We start from the raw sequence: 13,568 nt of genomic DNA on the forward strand, positions 1-13,568 counted from the left end.
TATCTATCTATCTATCTATCTATCTATCTATCTATCTATCTATCTATTAACCTCTGCATTCTCTTTCTATTATTCCAGCTCCTTCAAGCTTTAGAATGATTGCTGGCCACCTTATATTATTATTATTATTATTATTATTATTATTATTATTATTATTATTATTATTTAGATTTGTATGCCGCCCCTCTCTGTAGACTCTTTAATATGATTTTTAATCAACCACCTTCAGGGTCTTTTAACCAAAAGCTACATTCAAGCAAAGAGAGGAAGGGAGCCAGAGGGATCTAAATGAAACCAGATCAGGTCTACCCAGGAAGGGAAAATAATAATAATAATAATAATGATAATAATGATAATAATAATAATAATAATAATAATAATAATAATAATAATAATAATAACAACAAAACAACAACAACAACAGTTTTAGGGAAAGAAAGGTATTAACCCAGCTAAGCGGCTGGCCTCTGGGTACAAAATTCGCTCTTTGCATTTTCCATCGCCCTAGTCCCCCCCCCTCTCTCTCTTCCTTCCTCTCCCTCCCTCCATTTGCCGGCTTCACCCAACGTGCGTGCCAACCCTTTCCCACAATATCACATCCGCAAGCCCACTCCCATCTGCTTAGGAAAGGTCAGCAGCCACTGCCGGGCATTTTACATGCCATCTGATGCCAGATGGGCGAGACTTCCCCCCCCCAAGCCCCCCCCCTTCTTCCTTCCTTCATGCCTGTTTTTTATGCTAGCCTCGTTTCAGGGCAAGCCCCTTCCCAGACAGACAGCTGCCTGCCCAACAAGCGCCCGCTTTGCCCGCCGCGCTCTGGTGCTCCGAAACTGCGAAGGTCGTGGGAATCCTGCCTAAAGAGGCGAGAAGAAAGCGAAAAGCCAGCTGAAAGGGAAGGAAGGAAGGAAAGGAGGAAGGAAGGAAAGAAAGAAGGAAGGAATTTAGCAAGAGGGAGGAAGGGAGGAGAGGACGAGAGGAGGGAAGGAGAGAGGGAGGGAGGGAAGGAGGGAATTTAGCAGTAGGAAAGAAGGGAGGAAGGGAGGAATTTAGCAAGAGGAAGGAGGGGAGGAGAGGGGGAGAGGAGAGGAGGGAGGGAAGGAATTTAGCAGGAGGAAGGAAGGAAGGATTTTAGCAGGAGGAAGGGAGGGAAAAAAGAAAGGAAGGAAAGAGACCTACCCCCACCCCACGTCCCCCACCCCGAGCCAAGAGGTGCGAGGTGTGAGAAACTCCATCTATTCATGCTACAGGTTGCATTTTCCTCCCAGTCGGAAGAAACTCCGGAGCAGCTCCGAAACTCCAGCCTGCTCACTCTCAAGTTTCCTGCGGGGGGAGGGGGATTCTCTTTCTTTGCAAAGCTGGGGGATGCCGCCGGGGGGTGGGGAGAAACAACCCCAAGTCACCTTCCTTCCTTCCCTCCTTTCTTTCTTCTCTTTCCAGCAAAGGCAGCCCGGGGTGTGTGTGAAATCTCTGGAACCCCCCACTCCTCTCCTTTCCTTCTCTCCCCCCCCCCCACCGGCTTCTCAGCCCTACCTGTATATACGCCATCTTCCTCGGGCGCTTCACTTGAGCCCCCTTGGCAGGCTAAGCATGGCGTCTGCTGCTGCCCTCGACAATAGGACTCCGTCCGACGTGCTCGGCTTGCTCAATGAGGACTGACGGCATGACCAGCCCGTTGAACTGGCGGGAGGGGCGGCTCCGCGGGCTCAGCTGGTCAACAGGGAAAGGGAAGGGAAGAGCCGGCAGGCTGGGCTGCTTGGAAAAGGAGGACCAGCCTGGTCCGGGCTCGCTGGCCTCTCTTTGCATCACAGCTGCCCCTCCACTCCTCCGACCCTTTGGGTCATTCGCCCCTCCCCTCTTGACCAGCTCAGGTCGGGGGGGGATCACGGTTGGCCAAGAGCAAAGCCACTGGCCGCGGGGAAATGCCGCAGGGAGGGGTGTCTTCTTCCCAGCCTCCGAGAGTTTTAAATCAGCTACCACGGGGAAAGGACCCGCCCGCCTAAGCAAGTCAGGGGCTGGGCTTTTTAAGAGGGTGGTTGTTCCACCTTTGGCCTCCGGGGGGGCGGCCGCGAGCCGCCCGCGGGCGCCACTGTCTGCGAACCGGCCTGCAGGGGGCGCTCGGAAGAACCTTAGAGCAGGGGTCTCTGCAACCTTGGCAACTTTTGAAGACTTTGTGGACTTTCGACTCCCAGAATTCCTCAGCCAGCAAGGCAAAGCTTTGAGTCTGAGGAATAGGGCTGCATAAAAACCAATCAATCAATCAAACAAACAAACAAACAAACAAACAAACAAACAAACAAACAAACTAATGGATGGATAGTTGGATGGATAAACAAACAAATAAAATAAATGAATGGACAGATAATACATACATACATACATACGTACGTACGTACGTACGTACATACATATAATGATGGATGGATGGACGGATAGACGGACGGACAGGTAGGTAGGTAGGTAGGTAGAGATAGATAGGTAGGTAGGTAGAGAGGTAGAGAGGTTGGTAGATAGATAGATAGATAGATAGATAGATATGGATAGACAGACAAGAGAGAGAGAGAGATGGATAGATAGATAGATAGATAGATAGATAGATAGATAGATAGATAGAATGAATAATGGATGATTGGATGAATAAATAAATAAATATTTATATTAAGAATAACTCCCCTAGCTGGGGAATTCTGGGAGTTGAAGTCCATCCCTCTTCCAGCTGCCAAGGTTGAGAAACCACTAAAATATCAATACAACAGAATAGAAATCTTTTATCAGCCAAGTGTGATTGGACACGCAAGGAGTTTGTCTTTGGTGCAGATGCTCTCAGTGTACATAAAAAGACAAGATACGTTTGTCAAGAATCGTGAGGTAAAAAACTTAATGTTTGTCATAGGGTGCATATAAGCAATCAGGAAACAATATTAATATAAATCCTAAGGATACAAGCAACATGGTTATAGTCATAAGAGAGAATAGAATAGAAGAGGGTACAAACAAGCAATCAAGAAACAATCAATAGAATAGAATAGAATAGAATAGAATAGAATTTTATTGGTCGTGTGATTGGACACACAAGGAATTTGTCTTGGTGCATATGCTCTCAGCGATCATAAAATAAAATATACATTTGTCAAGAATCATGTGGTATGACACTTAATGATTGTCATAGGGGTCAAATAAGCAAAGAAGAAGCAATATTAATAAAAATCTTACGATATAAGCAACACATTACAGTCATACAGTCAACATGGGAGGAAATGGGTGATAGGAATGATGAGAACAACTAGTAGAATAGAAGTGCAGATTTAGTAGAAAGTCTGACAGTGTTGAGGGAATTATTTGTTTAGTAGAGTGATGGCGTACGGAAAAAAATAATAATATTAATATAAACCATAAGGATACAAGCAACAAAGTTATAGTCATATTCATAAGTGGGACGAAATGGGTGATAGGAATGTTGAGAAGACTAATTAGTAACAGTAGTGCAGCCTTACTGAATAGTTTGACAAAAGAGAGATAAGAAACCTCAGGGCAGGTTGCTTATGCTGAAGATAAACTAGGGATTGGAAGACATGAATTAGTTGGGCAGGTGTTATGTCCCATCCTGATTTGACATGTTTCTTTTAAGGGATTTGCAATGTGAGCCTCCTGTATCTTTCTCAGGTTTTACACTAACCCGGGGGTAAGCAAAGTTGGCTCTTCTATGACTTGTGGACTCCAACTCCCAGAATTCCTGAGCAATCATGCTAGCTCAGGAATTCTGGGAGTTGAAGTCCTCATGTCATAGAAGAGCCAACTTTGCCTACCCCTGCACCGACCGAATCTGCACAGTCTTGCACTAGTTGAATCAACACAATTCTTCCTGCTCTAAGTTGGACTTTGCTCTCTTGCATTGCTTCAGCATAATATAAGTACAGTGGTGCCTCTACTTACGAACTTAATTCGTTCGGTGATCAGGTTCTTAAGTAGAAAAGTTTGTAAGAAGAAGCAATTTTTCCCATAGTAATCAATGTAAAAGCTAATAATGTGTGCGATTGGGGAAACCACAGGGAGGGTGGAGGCCCTGTTTCCTCCCAGGAGATTCCTAGAGAGGCCCCACGGAGGCTTCTCCCCACCTTTTCCAGCCCTGTTTCCTCTCAGGAGATTCCTAGAGAGGCCCCACGGAGGCTTCTCCCTGCCTTTTCCAGCCCTGTTTCCTCCCAGGAGATTCCCAGAGAGGCCCCACAGAGGCTTCTCCCTGCCTTTTCCAGTTACAGTTTCAGACGCTTGGGTTTGTAAGTGGAAACTGGTTCTTGAGAAAAGGCAAAAAATATCTTGAACATCCTGTTCTTATCTAGAAAAGTTTGTAAGTAGAGGCGTTTGTAGGTCGAGGTACCACTGTATATGTATATTTTTAAAAAATAATCACTTTTCCTGTTGCACAATGCAGGGCGCTGACAATATTCTTAGAAAATATACCGTAACATATTTTTCCACAAAGCAGAGCAAAGGTGGTTTAATTATGAGCAAGAATCGGCAGGAAGACGTGGGACATGGATATCCTTGACAAATTAAGAGCCACCTTCTCCAATCTGCTGCCTTTCAGATGTATTGGAATCCATCCGTTCACCAGCTGGTTGGATCTGCTTGAGAAGATGGAATCCGAATGTTGTCAGTTGCTAACTTAGTTTGCACAGCACCTAAACCAGGATTCTTGGTTTGGTGGCTGGTATAAATCTAGATATAAACCATGGCTTATGCTCTAATGCGGTGTTGCTCAATCTTGGCATCTTTAAGATGTGTGGACTTCAACATGCTGGCAGGGGAATTCTGGGAATTTAAATCCCCAAGTATTGACTGGGGAATTCTGGGAGTTGAAGTCCACAAATGCTAGCTGGGGAAGTCTGGGATTTTCAATCCACAAATATTGACTGGGGAATTCTGGGAGTTGAAGTCCACAAATGCTGGCTGGGGAAGTCTGGGAGTTTCAATCTCCAAATACTGACTGGGGCATTCTGGGAGTTGAAATCCACTAATGCTGACTGAGGAATTCTGGGAGTTGAATTCCATGCATAGAAACATAGAAACAAAGAAGACTGACGGCAGAAAAAGACCTCATGATCCATCTAGTCTGCCCTTATACTATTTTCTGTATTTTATCTTAGGATGGATATATGTTTATCCCAGGCATGTTTAAATTCAGTTACTGTGGATTTATCAACCACGTCTGCTGGAAGTTTGTTCCAAGGATCTACTACTCTTTCAGTAAAATAATATTTTCTCATGTTGCTTTTGATCTTTCCCCCAACTAACTGCATCTTAAAGATGCTAAGGTAAAGAAACAATGCTCTAATGTGTTAGGGTGGTTTGGTTCATTAAACCAGGTAGGAGAAATTACGAGTGGGTTTTTATTTTTTTAACCTTGTGGTAGAAATTTAGTTATTTTTCCTTCTCTATGTTGTGGCACCCACAGTGTCATTTATTGTCAATCACAATTCTGCGATTTTGCATTGAAAGATGTGCTTTCCTCTCCCCACCTTTACATAAAGGATTTTATGCTAAAAAAAAATCAATAGGAATTGGTAAGGTGGCATATAAATTTAATAAGTGAAATACAGACCTAGGGGTAGTCCTTGCCTTACAGCGATTCATTTAACAATTGTTTGAAGTTACATTTGCCCTGAAAAAATTCCTTACAGTTAAGACCGTCCAGGCATCCTCATGTGATCAAAATTTGGGCGCCTAGCAACTGGAGTCCTTCGGGAATTGGGTGCCATATAAACATAATAAATAAATAAAATGTATTTAAGATAGTTCCAGTATTCCAGAGCCACCCTTTGCAATCTACCCAACTGGATTCTGATTAGCAAAGTCCATGTGGGAAGCCAGATTCACTTAACAACCGTGGCAAAAGTTTGCAAAATGAGACACTTAACAAACACCTTATTTTTAGCAGCAGAAATTTTGGGCTCAGCCGTGGTCGTACGTCGAGAACTACTATAATTTGAGATTTAGCGGACTTTTGGATTTAGCGGACACGTGCTTTCCCCGATGACCCATTCGACCAAATATATAAAAGACGGCTGAGTTCCCTGCACCTTGCTTAATAAATCCACCAATCGGTGGGTTCACACAACCCATTAAACCAAAATCTGTGAACCCTGGTGTAAAGCAACGTGCGAACCCAAGGATTTAGCTAGCAGGATGCCGAACCATCTGTATGCAAATATCGCGCCTGTCAGCTTTTTCCTTAGTGGAAAATAGCATCGGGTTTTTCAATTCTGGGCTGCTAAAAGAAAAGGCGTTAACTAGATTCTCCAATACGGAGCATCCAAAATTGCTTTATAGGCTGTTACCCAGGGACCTCTGAGCATAAACAGAGAGAAAGAGAGTTAAAGACAGGAGAGAAAAGGACATGAATTTTAAACATATAGCCAATGAGAAAGTGAAACTAAAAAGGCATTCCCCAGGATTGCCAAAAATAAATGAATACATTTGAAGCTCTACATTTGCATTGCCAAGTCAGTACTCACAATTCCGGCACCTTCAAATGCAGCAGACATCTAGAGAGAGAGGAGCCCAAAGAGGAGGAGGAAGAGGAGGAGGAGGAAGAGGAGGAACGAGAGAAATTGTGGAGGGATAAGACACACAGTTCTGGCTTGGCCAAGTGCTGCTTGCAGGAATGAGCATGCTCATTCCTCTGCCTTTGCATCCTCTCCCATGCGCTCAGAAGCAATGGCACCCATCAACAATATTTCTGGGGTGCCTCCTCGCAATCCCCCCACAGGGGGAACAAAAAAAAAAGAGGACTCTCCATTCAAGTCACTGCTACGGAAAAGTAAAAAATATTTCTGGGCCTGTTGTGCTAGGGTCTTTCCAATCTTTGCATTAAAAGACAGTTATAAGAGGAAAGGAGTGTTGATTTTTTTTCCCCAAAGAAAAAAACTTTAGTTATTGGGCTGTTCCTATTCTTTTTTGCAAGGAGGGAACAGTTGCTGGACAATCACACTCCTTGGGGTGTAAACCCGAGGCCAGGGGACTGGCCACCCTGCTAGTTGGCTTCAGCAGCTGCCAATCTACTCCCGGATCCCTGCAGATTTACACCAGATTCCCCCTCTTTACCAGCATGGAAATACATATACTTGGCTAGCCCCCTGAGATTGACAAGCCAGGCGTTCAATCTGTCGAGCCGCTGAGAAAATTCCAGCTGTCTCAAAAGGAACAGTCCCTCCCGTTGTAGGCTTGACGGACAGATGACAGAATCTAATGATTGATGTTTCCCTAAGCCCCTTCAAGCCCTCCTGCCTATCATTTCCAACCCAAACCAGGGCTAAAATGTCAGTGCTCCATTCTTGTGTCTCCTTCCCACCACTTACGGTAATTGACAGATTCTTTAACCAACCTGACATTCGTAAACTTCATAATTTCTGCAAATGTTATTTCTCAGAGTTGTTACTATTCTACTGCACTAAACAACAACAAGATCAAGTATGTTTTAAATATTCCAGGAGTCTTCTATAGTTTATGCACAATAACAATTTACAATTGTTTCTTCTGGTACTATAGTAGAAGTCTCATGACTTCTACCTGTATCCTTTGATGCTTGGAGCATCTTTTGTTCCCCCAGAGACATTTAAAACTTACCTGGGCGTATTCACCAGCTCCGCCTGAGTTTCTTTTGGTCCCCATCATGGCCTCATCATCGTTTCCTCTCCCTTTTTATTTCCAGCCCTCATTGCAAACGTGGTTGGTTTGTTCAAGAAAGAAGTTTAGTCACGTCTTCTCTTGCTGGCTTGTTCTCACGCATCGTCCTCCAAAATTAAGATTAAGACGGCATCATACGAATCAGGGGGGCTTCTTTTGACTATGGATTTGACTTCACGCTCTTTTCCTGCATCCCTTGCTGGAAACTAGATCAATTTCCTTTAATAAGTCATTTTATTGCATTCCCGTTCTTTTCTGCTCAACCTTTTTTGGTTAGCCTATTTTTACACTACCAAATGAAATCCGTTCCCTTTTTTAAAAACTATTTTTTTTCCTCTTGGTGTAATGCATCTTTCTTTCTTTTTCCTTCTTCTACTTTTAATTTTTTGTAAATTAGTTTAATCTCCCGGGATGGTATCTGGAGGAAGCATCTCCTGAAGCGGAAGCATCAATCTGTCGATTGGCAGATGGAGCAGTTGCTAAAGAGCAATCTGTAGGAAGGTCAACGCAACAAGCAAGAGAAATTGGGAGAGGATTCGCTCGGTGTTCAATTACGACACATCAAAGCAGGCTGAGGGGACTCAGAGCTGGAATCTGTTGCAGAGGGAAGCGGTGTTTGTCGAGCAACTTGTTTAGCTGCACACCGTAAAGTAATGGATTTGTAACACAGTGTTTCCCAACCGTGGCAACTTGAAGACATCTGGACTTCATTCGCTGGCTGGGGAATTCTGGGAGTTGAAGTCCAAATATCTTCAAGTTGCCAAGGTTGGGAAACACTGTTGTAACAGAAGACTTGCAGAGGTTTGAAAAAAAAAATCTACTGATATGTGATAGTCCATCTCAGGGCCAGCTATAATTTATTTATTATTTTATTTATTTATTAGATTTGTATGTCGCCCCTCTCCGAAGACTCGGGGCGGCTCACAACAGCAATAAAAACGATATAGCAGTGGAACAAATCTAATATTAAAAACATATAAAATCCTATCATTATTTAAAAAACCAAACAGCACATTCATACCAAACATAAAACAAAATATAAAAAAGCCTGGGGGAAAGGTGTCTCAACTCCCCCATATCTGGCGGTATAAGTGAGTCTTCAGTAGTTTACGAAAGACAGGAAGTGTGGGGGCAGTTCTAATCTCCAGGGGGAGTTGGTTCCAGAGGGGCGGGGCCGCCACAGAGAAGGCTCTTCCCCTGGGGCCCACCAAACGACATTGTTTAGTCGACGGGACCCGGAGAAGGCCAACTCTGTGGGACCTTATCGGTTGCTGGGATTCGTGCGGTAGCAGGCGGTTCCGGAGGTACTCTGGTCCAATGCCATGTAGGGCTTTAAAGGTCATGACCAACACTTTGAATTGTGATAATGGCATGTGGAGAAGACTTTCTAAACCTGGATGAAAAGATACTGCCAAGGGTATGGTCAATAAGAGACAGCACAGCCCTCAGCTGGATAAAGGACAGGGCAAAGGCTTAGAAGAGATCCTCCCTCGTTTCTTAGGCTGTAAAGGAGACTGGAAAGTGTTGGAAGGGGGGGATTATATTTTAGACCTGCAAGGCGCACTCAATGTAACTTTAAAGTAAATTAGAATTAATTTAATTAATTAAAATAGAATTAGCTCATCTAGCTGTCAAGTCACACACGCGCACACAAACACACACATATATATATATATCCCTCTTTTTTATTTTTCTCTTTTTACAAATAACTCAAAATGGCAAACTTAATACCACTTTAATACCACTTTATAAGGCCTTGGTAAGGCCACACTTGGAATCCAGCATTCAGTTTTGGTCGCCACGACACAAAAAAGATGTTGAGACTCTAGAAAGAGTGCAGAGTAGAGCCTTCTCTGTGGCGGCCCCGACCCTCTGGAACCAGCTCCCCCCAGATATCAGAGTTGCCCCCACCCTCCTTGCCTTTCGCAAGCTCCTTAAAACCCACCTCTGTTGTCAGGCATGGGGGAATTGAAAAATTTTTCTCCCTTCCCCCTAGGCTTATAGAATTTACACATGGTATGTTTGTTGGTATGATTGGTCTCTTAAATTGGGTTTTTTAAGATTACTTTTTAATATTAGATTTCTTACATTGTTTTTTATTGTTGTTAGCCGCCCCGAGTCTTCGGAGAGGGGCGGCATACAAATCTAAATAAACTAAACTAAACTAAACTAAACCAAGATGATTTGGGGACTAGAGGCTAAAACATATGAAGAACGGTTGCAGGAACTGGCCATGGCTAGTTTAATGAAAAGAAGGACCAGGGGAGACATGAGAGCAGTCTTCCAATATCTCAGGGGTTGCCACAAAGAAGAGGGAGTCAAGCTATTCTCCAAAGCACCTGAGGGTAGAACAAGAAGCAATGGGTGGAAACAAACAAGGAGAGAAGCAACTCAGAACTAAGGAGAAATTTCCTGACAGTCAGAACAATTAATCAGTGGAACAGCTGGCCTCCAGAAGTTGTGAATGCTCCATCACTGGAGGTTTTTAAGAAGTTATTGGATATCCATCTGTCTGAAGTGGTGTAAGGTTTCCTGCCTAACAGGGGGTTGGACTAGAAGACCTCCAAGATCCCTTCCAACTCTGTTGTTGTTGTTTATCTATCACACTTTCCTCCTCCAATTTTCCTCATAACAATTCTGTGAGGTGAATTGGGCTGAGATTGGGATTGGCTCAAAGCACCCAGATTGGGATTGGCTCAAAGGGATTGGCTCAAAGCACCCAGCTGACTTTCATGGCTAAGGCGGGACTAGAACTCAGTCTCTCAGTGATTGGTCACCCAGCTGACTTCATGGCTAAGGTGGGACTAGAACTCAGTCTCTCAGTGATTGGTCACCCAGCTGGCTTCCTGGCTAAGGTGGGACTAGAACTCACAGTCTCTCAGTGATTGGTCACCCAGCTGGCTTCCTGGCTAAGGTGGGACTAGAACTCACAGTCTCTCAGGGATTGGTCACCCAGTTGACTTCATGGCTAAGGTGGAACTAGAACTCACAGTCTCTCAGTGATTGGTCACCCAACTGGCTTTCATGGCTAAGGCGGGACTAGAACTCACTGTCTCCTGGCGATTGGCCAAAAGTCACCCAGCTGGCTTTCATATTTAAGATGGGGCAATCTCCTGTTTTCTAGACTGGGGCTTCAACCACTGAACCAAACTGGCTCTCCTCTTATCAGATTCCGATTTGGTTAGCCCAGCAAAGCCAACAACAGCCTGACTACTTCAGCTTCAACCACAACAATACACAAGCACACAACCGATACAAACTCAAAGTAAACTGCTCCAAATTTGACTGTAGAAAATACAACTTTAGCAACTGAGGAGTTAATGCGGGAACTGACTACTGGACTCTGTAGTATCATCACCTAACCCTAAAAACTTTACCCTTACACTATCCACTGTTGACCTTACCCGATTCCTAAGGGGTCAGTAAGGGGTGTGCATAAGTGCGCCAGCGTGCCTTCCGTCCCCTATCCTAATGTTTTCCTTTTATTAGAACCCATGTCACATATATAAGCAGTGTTATATCTATGTATACTACCAATACGTACTTGACAAATAAAAATAAATGAAATAAAAACAGCATTGCAAATCTGAAAGTACCATTCTCCCCTGTCTCTGTTACAGCCTGAAAAATTAAAATAAAATAATAATATAAAATAACTCCCAGGTAAAAAATAGAATAGAATTCTTTATTGGCCAAGTGTGATTGGTCACACAAGCAATTTGTATTGGTGCATCTGCTCTCAGTGTACATAAAAGAAACTATAGATTTGTCAAGAATCATGTGGTACAACACTTAATGATTCTCATAGGGGTCAAATAAGCAATGAAGAAACAATTAATATTAATAAAAATCTTAGGATACAAGCAAGAAGTTTTGTATTGGCAGTTCTGTGTTACCGTAGCAAAAATTTCAGAAGAAAAGGATTTATGGGTAGTGATTTCTGACAGTCTCAAAATGGGTGAACAGTGCAGTCAGGCGGTAGGGAAAGCAAGTAGGATGCTTGGCTGCATAGCTAGAGGTATAACAAGCAGGAAGAGGGAGATTGTGATCCCACTATATAGAGCGCTGGTGAGACCCCATTTGGAATACTGTGTTCAGTTCTGGAGACCTCACCTACAAAAAGATATTGACAAAATTGAACCGGTCCAAAGACGGGCTACAAGAATGGTGGAAGGTCTTCAGCATAAAACGTATCAGGAAAGACTTAATGAACTCAATCTGTATAGTCTGGAGGACAGAAGGAAAAGGGGGGACATGATCGAAACATTTAAATATGTTAAAGGGTTAAATAAGGTCCAGGAGGGAAGTGTTTTTAATAGGAAAGTGAACATAAGAACAAGGGGACCCAATCTGAAGTTAGTTGGGGGAAAGATCAAAAGCAACGTGAGAAAATATTATTTTACTGAAAGAGTAGTAGATCCTTGGAACAAACCTCCAGCAGACATTGTTGGTAAATCCACAGTAACTGAATTTAAAAATGCCTGGGATAAACATATATCCATCCTGAGATAAAATACAGAAAATAGTATAAGAGCAGACTAGATGGATCGTGAAATCTTTTTCTGCCATCAGTCTTCTATGTTTCTATGTCATACAGTCCTAAGTGGGAGGAAAAGGATGATAGGAATGATGAGAAAAAACTAGTAGATATAGTAGTGCAGATTTAGTAAAAAGTTTGACAGTGTTGACGGAATTATTTAAGTCTTCGGAGTCTTCGGAGAGTGATGGCATACAAATCTAATAAATTATTATTATTATTATTATTATTATTATTATTATTATTATTATTTGTTTAGTAGAGTGATGGCGTTCGGGGGGGAAACTGTTCTTGTGAGTCATTGTCTTGGTGTGCAGTGCTCTGTAGCGATATTTTGAGGGTAGGAGTTGAAATAGTTTATGTCCAGGATGTGAAGGGTCAGTAAATATTTTCTCTGCCCTCTTTTTGACTCGTGCAGTATACAGGTCCTCTGTGGAAGGCAGGTTGGCAGCAATTGTTTTTTCAAACTCATCTTTTGTCACCAGAATTCATTTTTCTTGCAGTGTCATAAGAAGGTTTGCTAAGGCCACCTTCTGAGAGATGTTTAGGGACTACCAGGTCAAGCCTATTATCATTTTCCTATTTCCAGGTGGTCCCTGTCTAACCAAGACCAACTCTCAGCTTCCTAAGATTAAGCAAAGACCAGTGAGATACTGCCATCTATTTGAGAATTGAAGAGAGGCAATGTTGTGTTTGGAACTGCTAGGTGAGAATGCGTCTCTGGATAAAAGAGGCGATCTCCAGGAAACAAGTATGAGACATTTGGATCTAAACAGTAGAAGATGGACATCTGGTGGAGAAAATGCAGGAACTTCTAGATGCAGTTGAAGTCAGGTCCTCTCCTTTGAAGGCGCCCAAGCAAAGTGACTTCTGCTAAGCATTTCCCCTCTGTAGAAGCCAGTTCCGGTTAGGCTGGGATGCTTGAAAAGCTAAATGTCAACTCTGAAGCAAACCAGGCTGGAGCCATTTTGGAGGCTTCAGGGTTACCACAATACAAAAATGGGATAGGGAGGGAGAACATTCATTCATTCATTCATTCATTCATTCATTCATTCATTCATTCATTCATTCATTCATTTTGTCCAATACACACAATGAGGGTTTTAGTGCCTATATATCTATATACACATAGTAAAATACATGATAAAGGTTATAGAGGAGATACTCATAGTAAAATATATCTAAGAAAGAATAGAAAAGAAACATAGAAACATAGAAGACTGATGGCAGAAAAAGACCTCATGGTCCATCTAGTCTGCCTTTATACTATTTCCTGTATTTTATCTTACAATGGATATATGTTTATCCCAGGCATGTTTAAATTCGGTTACTGTGGATTTACCAACCACGT

The 13,568-nt window shown here is 42.9% G+C and overlaps 1 protein-coding gene across 2 annotated transcripts in view; it reads right to left on the reverse strand.

The window, feature by feature from the left end:
• Positions 1–1,967, reverse strand: part of SYT17 (synaptotagmin 17) — a 32,347-nt gene extending 30,380 nt beyond the window's left edge. For both annotated transcript variants that reach the window (XM_070761884.1, XM_070761882.1), the window contains exon 1: positions 1,531–1,967. In XM_070761884.1, coding sequence (XP_070617985.1) covers positions 1,531–1,545 — 15 coding nt within the window. In that variant the 5' untranslated portion in view covers positions 1,546–1,967. The remainder of the gene's footprint in view (positions 1–1,530) is intronic.
• Positions 1,968–13,568: the final 11,601 nt, after the last annotated feature.

The sequence above is a fragment of the Erythrolamprus reginae genome, chromosome 9, assembly GCF_031021105.1.
Source record: "Erythrolamprus reginae isolate rEryReg1 chromosome 9, rEryReg1.hap1, whole genome shotgun sequence".
In the NCBI taxonomy this organism is placed as follows: Eukaryota; Metazoa; Chordata; class Lepidosauria; order Squamata; family Dipsadidae; genus Erythrolamprus; species Erythrolamprus reginae.